The following is an 18,468-nucleotide window of genomic DNA, read 5'->3' on the forward strand; positions in this document are numbered from 1 at the left end:
GTATATAGCAACATGCATAGGGCTTATGCAGTTATGTATGGAATACTATTACATCATGGTAGCAGTAGAACCATATTTGTTCATTCACAGTTATTGATTTCAGCTCTATTTTTAACTCCCAAATTCAGAAGCCCTGCAACTGAGCACAGCGTGTATTGCAGTACATTCTAAATTCCAGCGCTGCTATCCAATAGTAGCAGAAAAGAAGAAAATAGTCAGGTCATGCTTTGATACATTGTATTAGAAATCAAAAGCAAAATTGATTTTCCTTTTTCTTTGTGTGTTTCTTCTCTGAAGATAAGATTACTCTGCCTTCACCTTATAGAGCTTTTCTCTGTCGGTAATTGCAAAATATGATGAAAAGGTTGATGCCAGCTTTGGTATCTGATTGGTGTAGTGCATTCAACCATAGCTGTACACATCAGTAAGGTATTTACACGTTCTAATCAAATCCCATATAGCTGATCCCATACGGATTAGAGCGCTGGTTTTAACATCAGGACAGTGCTCTTGGGCCTGGAATATAGTTGCTCTTGTTAACAGACCTCGCCTGGCCGGGTGTTTTGGTAGAAGATGCACTTTGTGGAGAAATAACAGCCGCTACCTGCAGAGACGGGCTGTGGTTTTGACCCCTCTAACCTCTAAAGATCAGAGGATCATTTCATATGGGAGGCCATAGCTCTCTCCCCTGCTGGGCCTTTGTTCCTGCTCTGTGACAGGCAGCACTCCCTCTGACAGGAGGTTCTATTGACAGGAGTCTGGGGACTCGAGGGAGGGCAAGCTCACAGCAGACAGGCAGGAATTACATTGAGACTCTGATATAGTAATTATGTCAACAGATTTGAATTTAGCAAGTGGGTGATGCCATGTAGAGACATTAAGCACTCCTGGAGGGAGGAGAACTGCTGTGCATGCATGTGTGAGCAAGCTTGTGTGTGTGTGTGTGTGTGTGTGTGTGACTGTGTGTGTGTGTGTGTGTGTGTGTGTGTGTGTGTGTGTGTGTGTGTGTGTGTGTGTGTGTGTGTGTGTGTGTGTGTGTGTGTGTGTGTGTGTGTCTCTGTGTGTGTGTGTGTGTGTGTGTGTGTGTGTGTGTGTGTGTGTGACTGTGTGTGTGTGTGTGTGTGTGTGTGTGTGTGTGACCGTGTGTGTGTGTGTGTGTGTGTGTGTGTGTGTGTGTGTGTGTGTGTGTGTGTGTGTGTGTGTGTGTGTGTCTGTGTCTGTGTCTGTATATGTCTGTGTCTGTGTCTGTGTGCGTGCGTGCGTGCGTGCGTGCGTGCGTGCGTGCGTGTGTGTGTCTGTGTCTGTGTCTGTGTCTGCGTCTGTATATGTCTGTGTCTGTGTGCGTGCGTGCGTGCGTGCGTGCGTGCGTGCGTGCGTGCGTGCGTGCGTGCGCGCGCCCCTTTCTCAACTGACATCTGCAGTTTTCATACTGTATATGTGGCTTTCTAAGTTGGAAAGCACAGTAACAGTAGAAAGTGCCACTAACCTTTGACTTCAGGCATTCTGTTATCCTTCAATGTCCTGCAATATAGAATTGTTTCTGTGAACTTTGTCTGTTGACAAAAACACAGAAGAACACGGCCTCGTTGCACACTGAGGCCAATGCAATCTTTTATTGGTAATCAGTTTTTAACGCATGAGGGAAAAGAAAGCCTACATATCAGACTGGGTTTGATATGTGACGCGCCATCACAGCCACGCAGCACAGCCACTTGTCAGCCCAATTTCCGAGTATGCAAGAGATCACAGTGAAGTGTGTTTTCTTTTCTGTATGAATAACACAGACTCTTTGCGTAAGGGGTTTAACGCCTGCATACATTTCACCTTAGAAAGTCATATTCAAACACCACCACTATTTATGCAGGCAACGGTAGTTCTGTGATTATTTGAAGCTGACGCATAGCAGTGCAAACCTATGGAAGTTAGGAGTCTATTTGCATCAGCCCCAGATGCAGTCCTACGCCGTGTTTGATTGCCAACTAGAGAAGAAAATATTAACTTCCCGGCGGAGTAAATCACAGGTGTGCAAACTGCTATGCCATCCAACTGGGGGACAGAAATTACAGCCTGGTTTTCTTACCTCACCTCATGTTAATCACGCAGAGCTGCACTGGGTTTACAATAGGTGTAAATCAACAGCATGCGTGAGAGGCCCATGTTGCCATCAACATGCCGCGGTCGGCTACTCTGTTAAATCATTTAGGCCCAGAATTATTTAATGCTTTGACTATTGAAAAATAGCAGATATACAAGCTCACAGCGCGGCACCGAGTGCCGCGCTGCAAGCTTGTAGATCTGCTATTTTTGAAAAATCATGATTTGTTTTGGAATATATCTATTTAAAAGCAAACATTTGTAACTCAAATATTTGCTTCTGGGGGGTCCCTGGAACAACATATTTTGAGATGGGGGTCCGTGGCCAAATACCTGTAATTTTGAGGGTCCTTGACATGAAAAAGTTTGAGAACGGCTGATTTAGAAGTCGGGTTAAAGATCGGGTCAAAGGTATTCAAAGACTTTTTTCAAGATTTTTCAAAAATAGCAGATCTACAAGCTCGCAGCGCGGCACCGTGAGCTTGTATATCTGCTATTTTTCAATATTTAAAGCATAAAATAATGGTTAAAGTGGTTTGGGCGTTCCAGGTATTTGAGGGTTAAATCCTGAGTGTTTATTTAACTCTGAGAGTGTGCAAATGGAACCAAGCGGACGCTTTGCACTCTCTCAGAGACTTGAATTAACACCGAGGACTTTACTGTGTAAGACAAGCGACTATCTGTGTGGTAATGTTCAGCCCCGCTCCCACAGCAAGCGTTCTGCTGATATGTGCAACAGCATAATTGAAATTTTGCTTTCTAAATCTGTTTGCTCATACTTTGCCTTGGCCGTAAATATCACTCTGACTCATGATTTAACCTAAACAATCATACGTCTGGCCAGCTGCTGATAATGTGCTTTTTCTCACATTACTCAGCCCTTATTATTTTCACTGTCCTCGATTGGGAGTATTTTGAGAAGTGTTTGAATGGGTTATTATGTGCACATTGGCAACTTGCATGCATGCACGCACGCACGCACTAACCCACACAGAGAGCACAAAGGACACAACATGAAGATGGCTGTGCGCACTGATTTCCCAGACCAGGGATTTTTAATCTTCTTAAGATATTTATTTCATTATCTACCACAGTATTAAAGCAGACAAGGAGTTTATTGCGTGGCTTTTTGAATTTTATGGTACAGTAAAGTGGTTTAAAGGAAATGAAACGTGTTTAACAGTCCTGATTTACTCAAGTGAGTCAACTGCAATTCATTCCATGGGTGATTCTTAACAATCACCTTTAATTCAAGTCAAGTACGTTTTAGTATGCAGGTGGTCAGTGTTAATAACACACTGTTATGTTAATGTACTAATGGATCATACATTACCCTATAATGTTGACCTTGTAACCACATTGCTATATGCCATCCATTAATTCCACATTATTGATGCATATTGTTCTTATTTGGTTACAGTTTATTGTAAAGATCATTTATTGTTGAAATAATTTCCATGGTGGTTTATTGATGATTAAGGATTGTACACAAATTATACAATTTAGTTATTGTAAAACATTAGGAATAGCAAAGACGCCATTTGTTCTGTGACTTTATTTAACCTGTTGTTGTTGTTTTCACACAAGAATGAATGTTAAATCGGTTAATGCATGTTCTAAATGGCAAAGCAGATGGAGAATGAATAGTACAATAATTGTTCTCCTATTCATAAATTATTAAGGGTTTGCTTGGACTACATACTGTGCTGTATAACCGTAGAAGCTTAAAAGCTCTTTCTAAGAAAGGCCCTACGGTTAGATTATGATTATGATGATGATGATTACAAACTCTGATTGTCCAATGATCTGCAGTATATGCTACGCTAAATCAGTTGGACTGTCATATTTTATTCAGATGCTTAGCCTTCTCGTTCCATGAACAATTTGTCACAGAATCTTGGAAATATAACAGTTGTAACTTGTGCTTGTGCTTAGAATGCATAATACCAAATGAATATTGTTTAAGCTACATACCGTAGAAATGGTCATACTCTTCATGCAATGGATTTGTAACTGTTCCCACATGCTATGAACATTTTGGCATTGTTGGCAGACAAACTGTACTTTGGCAAGCACAACAAATCGTCACTGTCAGGCAGAAGCCTCGTATCTCCAAATTTCAAATTTGTAAATCTTTTCGTAAAGTAAAGCCCTGCTTCAAATCATCATACAAGGCTGTCACACAAAACTAGTGAAAATAGCTGATCTACAAGCGCACATTGCCTCATGGTGCGGCTATTTTCACTAGTTTAGATCATTTTTAAAATGATAAATACAATATGAACAGTTTTGGAGGTTTCCACCCGACATACTAGAGCATCACACAAAAGCATCAACAGTAGCAGATCCACAAGCTCGAAACCACTAGTGGTGTAAAGTAACTAAGTACATTTACTAAGTACTGTACTTAAGTACACTTTTGAGTTATTTGTACTTTACTTGAGTAATTCCAATTTCCAATACTTTCACTTCTACTACTCGACTAAACTTTAGTTACTTTGCAAATATCAATTATGATATTATAAAACGTACATAACACTTTAGCACTATTTTATACCTAGGCTAGTTGAAAATAGCCGATCTACAAGCTCACAACACGTCGCATTGCAACGCGTTGTGAGCTTGTAGATCTGCTATTTTCAAACATTTTGTACTTTTACTTTTGGTTCTTTAAGTACACTTTCATACTTTTACTCAAGTATATTTTGAATTCCGTACTTCTACTTGTAACAGAGTACTTCTACAATGCAGTATTGATACTTTTAGTGTTAAGTAAAAAATGTGAGTACTTTTCCCACTACTGCTTGAAACACGGCGCAGAGTGACACGTTTTGAGCTTGCATGTAGATCTGCTACTGTTGCAATTTTGGATTTTGAACAGTAACAGCTTTGGACAGATGCCACCCGACAGAGACAAAATGCTTCTCTATATCTACAGACTCAATACAATCCTGACTAGTCACGTGATGTAAATATGAGTTAACAGTAAACGTTGCTGCTGCCCATAATTACATGCCCATTCCAGTAGGTTTACTACTGGAACTCTGAAAAGCAACCTGGCAGAGAATTTGAAAGTCATTGCACCAGCTTGCAAGCTACAAGTTGCTTGTCAGAATATACAGTGATTTCTTACAAAGACAAGATTTCAAAGCAAATATTAAAAGTCCATTTTCATTTTGTGTGTGTGCGTGTGTGTGTGTGTGTGTGTGTGTGTGTGTGTGTGTGTGTGTGTGTGTGTGTGTGTGTGTGTGTGCATGTGCGTGTGCGTGTGCGTGCGTGCGTGTGTGTGTGAGTGTGCGTGTGTGTGTGTGTGTGTGTGTGTGTGTGTGTGTGTTTGTGTGTGTATGTGTGTGTGTGGTTGTGTTGGGGGGGGGGGGGGGGGGTAACATCAGTGCTGTTTACTGACTACAAGACATTTTCTCCCTCTATACCCACATGGCACCTTTGGCTGCCATAAATTGCTATGTCAATGTATATCAAAGACCGTGTCAGCCATGTCTTTAAGATAAGGATACCTTGGTTTGGTTGAGTTGTCCATATGCTAGTGAAATCCATTTTGATGCTATATCCCTCGCACAGATTAATATATCCATAGCAGTTCAAACTGTGGTATATGCTGTATGATGTGGTAAGATATAATCAATAGCCATCACCGCCTGGGTCAGAACACCTCATTATACTGTGTGTAGCCTATATATAGTGCTGCCATTCCATGTCCAATTGGTTATATAAAAACATTTGTGAGGCGTAAAAATAAGAATACCAATTTAAATTAAGTATATAAATAAATAGATTCAGTTCATATATCACAATGCTCACTTTGAGAGATAGTCAGATGTACTGTTATATGATTGGAGTGTGCAAGAGCACTTTAAATCAGGCTGTTAATAAGGTGGAATAATACAGCTGGAAAATTAAGTCGTGGATTGTTTTATTTATTTTTTGACAAGAATACAATATTTTGTACATTTAGCTTGAAAGCTCTCACTAATGTTCTACCTTGACTTGCCGTAGACCAGTGGTTACCAAACTTTTAGGTTGTGACGCAAAAAGAGAGATTAGACGTTTGCCCGGTACCCAAACTAGTAAAAATAGCAGATCTACAAGCTCACAACACATCGCTTTGCGCCATGTTGTGACCTTGTAGATCGTCTATTTTCACTACTCGTTAGTAAGATTTGTTTTCTAATTCAAGGAATTTGTTCGATTTTTCATTTATTTATTAATGAAATTACTTTGAAAAATAATTTCTTTTTTTGTATTATTCATGAAAATCTTAGCTTTTTGGGGAATGCTTTTTGAAAATGTTTTGAAATAATAATAATTAAAAACAAAAATGTAGGAAACCAAAAAAATAAGGTAGCCATAAAAATGTTTCCGCGGCCCACTGTTTGGGAAGCAGTGCCATATAAGAGGATTCTTTGGAAGCGTGCTACACCCTACATTCTGGCTGCATGCCTGATCAGGCTCTCTCCCATGATTTCCTCCGTTCTTCAGCATTATCCGCGGTGCACGTCATGCATCCCCCAGGGTCTGGCCCGCACTGAGCTGGGCTGGTTATCTAGCCTGTGTTCTGCATAAGTGCATTAACAGGCCAGAATGAATAAGTAGGGCCTCGTGCCACTGGAGAGAGGCTGACTCTTATTTACAGCCTAATGCTCAATGCTCTGGGTGGAAGATGGAGAGGTAAGCAGTCCCTAGTCAGGGGTGTTGCACCAAATTCTGGGCCCTGGGTACAAGGATTCACTGCGGAGCCCCCCATGAATGTTCTTCATGGGGGGAGGGGGTTTAACCCATTTAGACTGAACGCATTATTACACATTATTTAGTGCTTTAGCTATTGAAAAATATCAGATATACAAGCTCACAGAGCGGCACCGAGTGCCGCACTGCGAGCTTGTAGATCTGCTATTTTTGAAAAAAAGACTTTGAATATTTCAAATCCTTCCAAGTTTTTTTGAAAAACCTATGTTTCTATGTCAGTGGTGCTCAAACCATTTCATGTGAAGGATCCCCAAAATAGCCACGGACGCTTAAAAAAATACATGTAAGATTTGCACACATTTTCAAGACTTTTCAAAAAATAGCAGATCTACAAGCTAGATTGTAGATTGTAGATCTGCTTTTTTTCAATAGCTCAAGTATAAAATAATTAAGGGCCCTAGCAACTCAGTCCCAGTCTCCCCCCCCCCCCCCCCCCCCCTTGTGACACCCCTGTCCGTAGTGCCCGTGTCCATGGAGAGACGCCTAATGGGGCCACTGACTGCACAGAGCGACTGGACATTAGCTAATATGTATAGTATACATTCTTCTGTTGAAAAAATAGACAAATAAAAAAAGAAAAGCAAGGAAAGGAAATATGTTGAGGAACACCTGGTAGAATGCTTCAATCAAAACCACATATGGTATGAACACTGCAGATATCAGTCATTTGCACCTCTGCCAGAAGTGATAATTGCTTAAACTAGATACCGTACTTCTATTTTTAACTGACTTGGGTGGTGTTACTAAACACGAGTCTGGGATTTTCTTTAGTTTTTACAGAGCACCGTGTTTACAGTGAGATCAATCCAAAGTTGTACTTTTATCTGGAACTAATTTTACAAACACATTTTTTATTTATTATTAACATAATGCATCTCCTCAATGTCTAGTTCTTTGTGGTTTCAGAGTATTACCACTGTAGTATACAGTACGTACATGCATGTTCACATACTGTCTGCACTGCTGCAGTTGCCATGTACTGTAGCCTACAGTGCCATACATAAAATACATCTTGGCACCTCGTTGTATCTGCTAGGGGTGTAACGATATAGTAACTGAATCGAGAAATCGATTTTAATTTGCAATGATCTACTATATCGATATGCAAAAGCATATATCGTTTAAAATGCAGATAATCGGTATAGAATCTTTTTGCAGTGCAAATAATTGATTGTATGGAATCTAAGTATTTGTGCCTTGTATTTAGCAATTAAAAAAAATGAAAAAAGAGGGGTTTTATTACTTTTCCATTCCATATAGCTACTCTTGGTCTATCGATAAATGTGTGTAATCTCTTTGTTCATGTCAAGGTGCGGGTTTGTCCATACAGTATGTGTTGAAATATAATGTCCATTTATTTGATAGAGAATTACTGTGTTTACTTATTTATATCCATAATAATAGATTTTCCCTAAAAACATGCACTATTGACACGTTTAACACAGATTGAATTTCTTTGCTAAATAGTTACTATATCGATTTTAAATCATTGAATCGAATTGTATCGTATCGCCATGAATGAACCAATATCGTCAACCATGTATCGTGATGCGTATCGTATCGTTGTTAAAATGTATCGTTAACACCCCTAGTATCTATTGTATGAAGACAAGAAACTTGTTTTTCTTTTCTTTCCATTAACTTTAACCACTACCTTATTCTATTCACTTTCAATGCTCACCAGTGACTATGTGGTCACAATGCAATATTCATGTTTCATGCAGTATTTCTGTATTCTCACACATTTTTACATTAAAAAATGCATGAAATAAAAAAACAGGCTGTTCCTTGGAGGGCTAGTGTGAAGAAGAGCTCGGCGGCCTGTTAATTCTGTATTCTAGTGAGTGAGCAAAATGTAGACTTACTAGCAGGTCACTGGACAATAACAGCATAGCCGCCATGATGCAGTGTTGATTTCATTGACTAAAACTATGATGAAAATGTTCGTTGGCTAACTTTTTTTTAAATAAAAGTAAATAAAAACTAAGCTATGACGACGACTAAATATACTCACAATTTTGTCAACAAATAAAAACTAGACTATAGGGGACTAGTGAAGAAGAGCCTGTAGAACTAAAACACAAGTCATTGTATGTTTCGTTGCGCTCTTGTGTTGCGCTCTGAAAATAGCAGATCTACAATCTCACAACAAAATCAACTGTAGATTTAAAACTAGACTAAAACTAAAACCTTTCAGATGACTAAAATATGACTAAAACTAAATTAAAATGTATTCCAAAGACTATGACTAAAACTAAATCTAAATTTGCTGTTAAAATCAACACTGCCTTGATGTAAATCTGTAAAATATTTCAGTGCAGAAGAAGGGTAAGGGATTATTAAATGCTAATAAGAACCGTATTCAAACAGTTAACCACTTAAACTCAATACTTTGCTGGCCGGAGTCCCCCAGGAGGAGTTATATTTGGCGTCGTCCTTTTCTTCCCCCCATCACCAATCTCTTCAAGGTTGTGACCTTGCAGATCTGTTATTTCCGCTGAATGTTCGACCTATGTTTGCCTGTTATGACCAAAATACCAAAAATACCAAAATATGGACACTAGGGTTCAAGTTGTTAAAGATGTCATGTCTTTTCCATTTTAATGAGATATATTCATCTGCACAATAAAATCATTCTAGTCCATTTGTTACTGTGCTAGTGTACAAATGGACCACATGGACCCCTATGTTGCATTAACACTCAGGATATACGGTATTATTGTGAGGACCCACCTTGTGGAATGAGGCTACGTGAACCACTCAGAATATTGTGGTTAATATTCTGAATATTACTACTAACTAACACATATTAAGCAAAGTGCAGAACTCCACATTCAAAGAAATTATTGCATTTTACAGGCCAGATGGACCTAAAGAAAAAACAATTAATAGTTACAGTGCTCTTTACTGGACATCAGTCATCGAGGCCTTTAGCACATTAACCTTTGTCCATTTTCTTTCTTCTGTCCCCTTTTTTGTGCAAATGTTAAAATTATGATACAAAAAAAAACACATTATAATGACTGCAAAAGGCAGATACTTCCAAATGACTTTAGACTGCAGACAAATTGGGAGGTGGAGTTGAGAGGGAAGGCAAGAGCGAGAAGGAAGCAATACATTATGCTGAATAATAATGATCCAGATGTAAAAAAAGAAAAAAAGAAAAGACGAATAGCTCTAATTGTGAGGTGGAGAGCCTCAAGTATTGAACAGATATGTTTAATGCCTCGCCTCCCTTTAATTAGTATTCCCCGGCTAGTCAACCCAGCAACGTAACTGGAGATGAGCCATGTGTTGCAGCCCCTGTCATCCTGTCTATAATGAATGCATCTGTCAAGTCATCTCTCTGGGGCACATCTTGACTGATTGTTGATTCCAGGATTCCCCCCCATAGCCCAGCAAATTGTTTCACTTTGTGCTTTTTCATTGAATTCATTTACATATCTGCCATTAGTTTGCAGCTGTTTCCAATTGTTTGGAGTTCCCATGTTTGGAGCAACATCTGCCATCATAGTTTCTCAGCTGTGATTCTTGAGTCTTGAATCTATTCACCTTCCTTTCACTCCACAAGCTGATTGTTGTTGCATTTATTACAGATTCAGTAGCTACACATTACTGCCAATCCAGGCATGTGATGAATATCACATACCCAGTTTCACAGCCATGGATTATTATATCGTCGTTGTACGTCCAAAAGCATTTGTTCTGCATTTATCATTTAAAAAAAGAAATAAACTAGCGAAAACAGCCGATCAACAAGCACACAACGCCTCACAGCGCGAGGCGTTGTGTGCTTGTAGATCTGCTGTTTTCACTACTTTTGTGCAACGGCCTTGTATGATGAAGCAGGGCTTTACTTCGCGAAAGAACGTACACATTTGAAACTTGGAGATACGAGGTTTCCACCCGACAATGACAATATGCTTGTTGATATACTAAACAGGATTTTCGATGAAAATATACTGTACTGTATTATAAGGTACGGTATAGCTTGTATACAGTAGTAGCTTGTCTTTTGTAGTTCTAACCACAAGAACGAAGCACCAGTTTATATAAAACCAAGTGGAACTAAGGTTGATATGTGTCAGTTAATAATTGCAGATCTAGTTCTAGGGTCAGCTTTCATTTAATGTTGGCATTTAGAATTAGCATGTTATTAGTGGATTTCTCCTCAAATTAATTCAACATACTCTGTTCTTTAATCAATACGAGCATGAGCAAAATATTTACAAATGATATTCACAATCAATGTACAGCTGCCACTTTTTCTTTTGTATTGAGTACTTAGCCCATCAAATACAGTAAGCACACTTGTGTGTTGTTAAAGATTGAGAGACGTTTTGCTATCACCTTCTGCAAGGTTAAGCAGCCCCATAGTTTGTTATCTACCAGTTGAATGTTCTGCCAGTAAGGGGCGTCAATTGGGTATGGCAGGGGTATGCATACCCTGGGTCCAGGGGGGAAAATAAAAGTTACTTTTAAATATAAATCCATGAATGTATCTTTGTTTATCTGTGCTGGTTATTATGTTGTTAAATTACAGTAAAATAACTACAAATGCAAAATGTAACAAATTGGTCACTTTAACAAGGTATTATAATTATATTCTCCACTCTTGTATTCTCACCATCTAGACAGCATGGTATATTCCCAGGTTCCGTAGGTCAGCTGCACAGGTGCAAGCATTATTGTTAATTGTGGCACGTTTACTAACAGGCCACGTTTAGATGCACTTGAACAACTGTTCCAGGCTGCCCAAGAAACCGTAGAAACAGAGGAAAAAATAAAATGTACTTCTTAAAATAAATGTATCTTGCCTGTTGCCAAGGTATGGCAACATGACTGGTGTTTTGCACGCGCGCAAAGGCGTGCGACGTGCGTGCAAGACACCAGTCATGTTGCCATACCTTAGCTTTTTCTGAACTGACGCCACTGCTGCCAGTCAGTTATGAGATTGTTTAAAAGAGATAATGAGAATCAAATTCTCCTCTGCGCATAGAAGGCAAGGTTAACTTTTCTCTCATAAGCCCGTGCATGAACTATTAGTTTCAGAGAGGGAGACGGTGCAGAAGGTTGCATCAGTTTAAAATGTGCATTATCCATCTCACATCAGTGTCAGCTCAAAATTGTAACAATGTCACATGCAATATGTAAGAGTTGCTCTCAGCGGTGTTATCATGGAAATAAATAAATGGTTATAGTGCGTTTTACAGAATGTTCATTTTAAAACTGAATAGTCAATAGGTTGAAACCCCACACTGAATGGAGGAATAAGAAAAAATATTTGCTAGCTTTATGAATATGTAGACCAGTGTACAGAGAGTTCCACTTTATGGGGTTTTTCACCTTAAATAGCACGAATATGTTTTATTATGAATATGGAAACGGTGTGCCAGTCATTCTATAGTTCATTGATTGATCTGCTGTGGTTACAAATACGGATGCTGAACTCTAACTTATGTGATGAGATTATTGTGCCCGCACACCATTACACCTGATTTATACTTGGCTTGCGCCGCTGTGTCTCACACCCCAAAATAGCAGCTCTACAAGCTCAAAAGGTAGCACGGCACGTCGCCTTGCGAGCTTGTAGATCCGCTATTTCCGGTGCGAGGCACGATGCGCAAACCAAGCATAACTCAGGCTTTACTGTTCCACTGTACAGAAGATGGTTCTTCTGGTCAGCATCGGACCACTGCCAATCCCCCTTTGATGAAGGAAAAACAGATTGTAAATGCACCGCATGTCATCATCGCTCATTGTTTATAACACTTAATTTAATTGTCTAGTAGTTTGTGTAGGACTCTAACAAATGAAGAATCAACTAAATTTATTTCTCTTGGATGAGATATTTAATGAGTTGGTCCTCGTGAGCAGTTGTTTCCCTCATCCCCCTCCGCTTTCAACTCATCAATCATCTCCCTTCCAGTCCTCCGGTTGTACGGTAGACCTCGCATACGAGCGCTGTTACTTCATTTTTGTTCTGCACAGGCTGTTTACCCTCAGACAGTCATTTATTCGGTGATTGCTCTTGACATTTTTAATAATAAACATTCCTCTGTTGACCCCAAGGTAGCTGCCCATATCCCACTATCTGTTCTGAATCACAAGTGACTGAGCTACAGCCCGGAAATACTAGTCTTAATAATTCAATAAATACATAGTGTACAGTACATACTGTACATACACATATATTTCATGTTCGAAAAAGGAGTAGGAAGAAGTTTGTGGAAAAAAAACATATCAGGCCCTACCCCTTCATAGCACATGCACATACATACTGTACTTACATACATACAGTACAGTGCAACATTTAAACACGTGATTAATTTCAACGGTTTTTAGAGCAGGGGTCTTCAACGTTTTTAGGCCAAGGAGTTTGCATAGGAAAATAACCCCTTAGTTGAGAGAGAGACAAAGCAGGGACCCCCACAACCTTCAGGTTATTTTGGATTCATGTCAATTTGTGTTTTCAGATATTTAGCCACCTGAACCGTCAATACTTAACAAACTTGACCTTTCACTCTGTACTTAGTCTGCTCTTTTTCCCCTCTACACCAAAAACTGAAAATAGCTTATCTGCTATTTTTGGCTAAAGTTCTCAGAATATGGATGCTAGGGTTCAAGTGGTTAATATAAAAAAGGAGAAAAAAGTTTCTACCACACAAAGATTTGGAGGACCCCCTCCAGTATCATGTGGTATTGGTAACATTGCCTTTGTAAATCTAGGAGGGGCCTTGTGTACAGCTGCATGTGTGCACCCTCGTTTTGTGTCCCATCACTTACAGTACATCTACAGATGACTTTTGCATGAATCTGACGAAAATGGAGCTCTTTGATGAAACTTTCCCAGTTTATCTTTGTGGCAGTTTCCTTCAGACATCAGACGGATGCCTAATCCCACAAGGACAAATACCCCCTCCCTCCAACCCCTCCATTAAAAAGCAAACATACCAAACGAATGCTAATCTCTCATCTTTGAAGATCACACAGCACTCCCGCTTACCACTGAGCTGCACAGATTCTCATCTGTCAAGCTTTGTTAAGTATGTGCATCATCTTAATTATTTCACAGAGCTTCTTGTTATCTGTGGCGATATCAGGTGTGAAGTATGAGTCATCACTAAACACCAACAAACTCACTGTCTGCATGGCAAGAGAAAAGGGGAGACACAGAAAGGTATAAAAGTGAGAAATAGATGTGAAGATAAGTTATAATAAGTTATGTTATTTTCATGTCAACACACACACACGCACGCGCACGCACGCACACACACACACACACACACACACACACACACACACACACACACACACACACACACACACACACACACACACACACACACACACACACACACACACACACACACACACATTCACCAAAACAGGATGATATCAAAGGTTCAATTTAACACCATCAATGAATTCAGATAATTCCATGACGCCTGGTGGTGTTGGAGCACACTGCTTTTGACAGTGTACAAAATGTAACCAAATGGACCCGTAAGGATCCACAAAGGTCCATTTGTACAATTACAGAGTTAAATGAACACTGATGGTTTTACAGTGTAACTTCACCAGTGCAGAGGCTGACAACTGGTCCCACAGGCTCAAGGTCTGGGTATGTGACAAATAAACCATACACACATCGCTATTCATACTGTATAGTTAATGCCATCAACCTTCTTCTTGAGAATAAAATGTTTCACTTTATCGCCACGTAATATTTGCATTATGTGTGGATGTATGTATACTCATGACACAAACACCAGTTAGCAAATGAATTGCATGAAAGAAGAAAGAAACAAAAAAGAAAATAACCCCAGTGTAATAAGGGTCTTTATGATGGGGGAAGGCTGCACCCGCTGGTGGCGTACAAGGTGGTGTGGGTGAAATACACAGGGAGTGTTAGATTGAACAGGAGAGGGTGGGGGTGGAAGGGGAGCATGGCGGGAGCTGAAATCTGAAAGATTTTGATGGATTTCTGTGGGAGTGGTGTGTGGGCACTGGAATGCTGATAGGGCAAGAGAGGCTGAGGCTCGGGGGAAGTCACCCGTGTGTGTCATTGCTCCCCTCGAATCCTCTGTTTGAATCCGTTTTGTGCATGGCCTGATGCTGAACATTACCCATTGTGTTGCCTTTAATGCGATGAAAAGTTTATTGTGCACACTTCTGCAGACCACTTCTTAATAACTAGCTGTAATATGAAAGACTCGTGTTACATTGAGCAATTATCATCACTGTCTTCCTGTCATCCAGTACTTTTCCGATATTTATTTTAAGCCTCTAATCGTTCCGCTTTCAGATTAGAAAGTGATACTTCGCACGCGGATGCACAGACGCACGCACGCACGCACACACACACACACACACACACACACACACACACAGATGCACTTAAGTGGATGCACGCACGCAGACATGCAGCCATGCACGCACACACACCAATGGTTAAATTGCTCTCTTTCACAGAATTTTTGTGACGCAATCAAATCCATGTCTAACACTGAGATGAGGTGAAGAGAGTTGAGTCAACAACAACAGCTCAGTGAAAGATCATTATAAAGGAGGTCAGGGTGTGTTAAAACTTAGATTACCGGCACAGAGGGAGCTGAATTGTTACCTCTGTAGGACTGCAACTATCAATGATCTACTTAGTTATTATTCTATCAATAAATATTTAGATTGATCTACAGTATCAATCGAGATCAAGATGCATGTTTTTTTTTACATTTATTTATAAACACAATCGACACCAATCGACGCAAAATCAAATTGTTTGAAATTCGATAGCATTTTTTTAAGATCAACTAAAGTTATTAGTCTGAACCACTTAAGCCCTTAATATTTTGTCGTACAACGGTGTTGTAAAAAGAAAATCCTATCTACAAGCTCGCACTGCATCCTGGTGTGACACACGTTGTGAGCTTGTAGATCAGCTATTTTTGAAATTATTTTATTGAAAAGATATATATAGTAAAGCCCTGCTTCATCATACAAGGCCGTCGCACAAAGGTTGTGAAAACAGCAGATCTACAAGCACACAACGCCTCGCGGTGCGAGGCGTTGTGTGCTTGTAGATCGGCTGTTTTCACTAGTTTAAATCATTTTTAAAATGATAAATGCAAAACGAACAGTTTTGGACATACAAGGTTTTCACCCGACAACGACAATATATATATATATATATATATATATATATATATATATATAGATATATATCTATATATAATCCATAAAATGTATTTGTTTGATTAACTGTTGCGCCCCTATACCTCAGTCGCCTGGATTTCTGTGGTCTGCAGCAGAAATGCCACATTGATTTAACACCGTATCTCTTGTCTCCATTCTACCTTGAACACACACTTCAAGCATCACACTCTGTCCACCACCTCCTTCTGATCTCCTTATGTGTGGTTTTTCAATAAAATCTCCACATTTTCCGTCTGCCCTCCTTCGGTGCATGTACTGTAACTGGCTGACAGAACAGCTCGATTTCTAAAGTAGACGGTAGACTTCTTTTTTGGTTTAAAGGCACTGCATGCCTTTTTTTTAGAAACCTTGACACAGCGGAAGAGATGCCACATTCGATGCAAAGAAGTAAAAATGCAATTGCTCAGGGTAATAAAGTCAGATTTGTTTGTTTCTTCAGATCAGCTCAGTGATCCTTCCCCGGCACAGTACCGTAGGTACATTGCAGTCTGCGGGTGACGTACCGACTAGCCTGGCAAAATGTTGTCTTCTCTCCAAGCCCATAGTGATGGATTATGGACCCTCGGGACACCATATTTCATCATTATTTCCCTCCACTCTAGGGCTGCCAGTTATGTGTTTTTTTTTTGTGTGTGTGTGTTTTTTTATCGTCTGGAGGGTAGTTGGGTCCACCTGAAAGACTGACATGTTTTTATTTACGGGTCAGAAGTATTATAGGTATACTTTGTTACAGCTATTTGGACTTCTTTCCATCACAGCAGTTTTTATACAGGGATGTGATGCCACAATGTTTGATTCCAGGCCTCCAGAAATCAATCGAATTATTTTAATATGTTGTTTCACATATGTGTGTGTGCGCGCACGCGCGCGTGTGTGTGTGTGTGTGTGCGTTTGTGCATGCTTGCGTGCGTGTGTGTGCGTTCGTGCATGTGTATGTACTGGAAATTTGAAAACCCTTTGAACAGGCCCAGTGCGGGAATACCATCCACTGCTCACTATCTCTATTTGTCAGATTTAGCATTGGTCTCATGTGACTAACTCCCTCTCTGTGCAAGATAAAGCACCTGTCCGTTGTCATTTCTGTGCTATTCCCTCTAGTCTCTTTCTTCATTTGATATTTCTGTGAATAGCAACGATGTCCATTTAATGTCTGGGAAAAGTCCCAGTCCCTTGCCATTTTGCCAGGAAATGACTCCATAAACAAATATATAAGTCACAGAGGTTGCCCCAATAAAAGGCCTCGGGGGAAACTGATACGGTGCGAGCGGTGTAAACTACAACCTATTAAGCTTCTCTCTGGCATACTCTTTGCTCTTGTCTCCTTCATCCCCCATCATGCTATGTAATACATACTATTAGTTGCTATAATAAGTGTAACATGATCTTTGGCCTGAACATTCACCTCTGCAGAATCATTTTTAGCATTAATAACAATGTCATCCCCTCGTCCCTCCCAAACCCCTCTTGTTTCCCCCCACCCCAGTTGAGGAAGGCGGTGATGGATCACATCTCCGACTCCTTCCTGGAGACCAACGTCCCCCTGCTGGTGCTCATCGAGGCGGCCAAGAGCGGCAACGAGAAGGAGGTGAAGGAGTACGCCCAGGTGTTCCGCGAGCACGCCAACAAGCTGGTGGAGGTCAGTCATGAATTAGACCAGTGGTTCTCAACCTGTGGGTCGGGACCCCCAGGGGGGTCCCCGTATTATTTTGGGGAGTCCCCAGATGATTAACTTAGTGTGCAACATTGTTTTCTCACTCGACAGTAAACAGACCAACATAAAGTTTAATTGTATAGAGGGTATATGCACATTTCTAAAGTGACAATTTAAGGACTTTTTAATACCTCTAAAATGACAAATCAAACATTGGCCAAATTGTCAAAATATTAGAGGCAGAAATTGTGAAAATAGCCGACCTACATGCTCACAACGCCTCGTGTTGCGAGGCGTTGTGAGCATGTAGATCTGCTATTTTCACAACAGCACCGTGTTATACAAAATGTAATGCCTCAACTCTTAGTGCTCGTCAGGGTGAGGGGGTCCCCAGTTAAAATATGATTATTTTGGGGGTCGCGGCCTGAAAAGGTTGAGAACCACTGAATTAGACAAGAGCACTCGCTACCACACGCACTGCACACGGCACAAAGTACATGGCCACTCGCGTCTTCTTCCTGATTGGGTCAGAGTGGTTCCCAAGGGCGGGCCTGGACCTGTGTGGGTGTTGTGCAGGTCAGGACAACACAACACCTTTCTAGGTCAGCGAGCGCTTCAGATGCTTGCTTCTGTTACTGAGTCCACAGACGTTCATTACTTTTCAATTTAGCATGGAGAAAGAGGAGAAATTGTGGATTAGAGACTGGAAAGTATTGATTGGCAAAAATTGGAGCTCTGCCTAA

At 40.3% G+C, this 18,468-nt stretch overlaps 1 protein-coding gene across 4 annotated transcripts in view; it reads left to right on the forward strand.

Moving 5' to 3' along the window:
* Positions 1-18,468, forward strand: part of ctnna2 (catenin (cadherin-associated protein), alpha 2) — a gene marked incomplete at both ends in the record, with an annotated part of 480,574 nt that overhangs the window by 344,488 nt on the left and 117,618 nt on the right. For all 4 annotated transcript variants that reach the window (XM_080721670.1, XM_080721671.1, XM_080721673.1 and 1 more), the window contains one exon: positions 17,558-17,710. In XM_080721670.1, coding sequence (XP_080577796.1) covers positions 17,558-17,710 — 153 coding nt within the window. The remainder of the gene's footprint in view (positions 1-17,557; positions 17,711-18,468) is intronic.

Source organism: Nannobrachium achirus, assembly GCF_963921795.1.
Source record: "Nannobrachium achirus genome assembly, chromosome: 3".
Lineage (NCBI taxonomy): Eukaryota > Metazoa > Chordata > Actinopteri > Myctophiformes > Myctophidae > Nannobrachium > Nannobrachium achirus.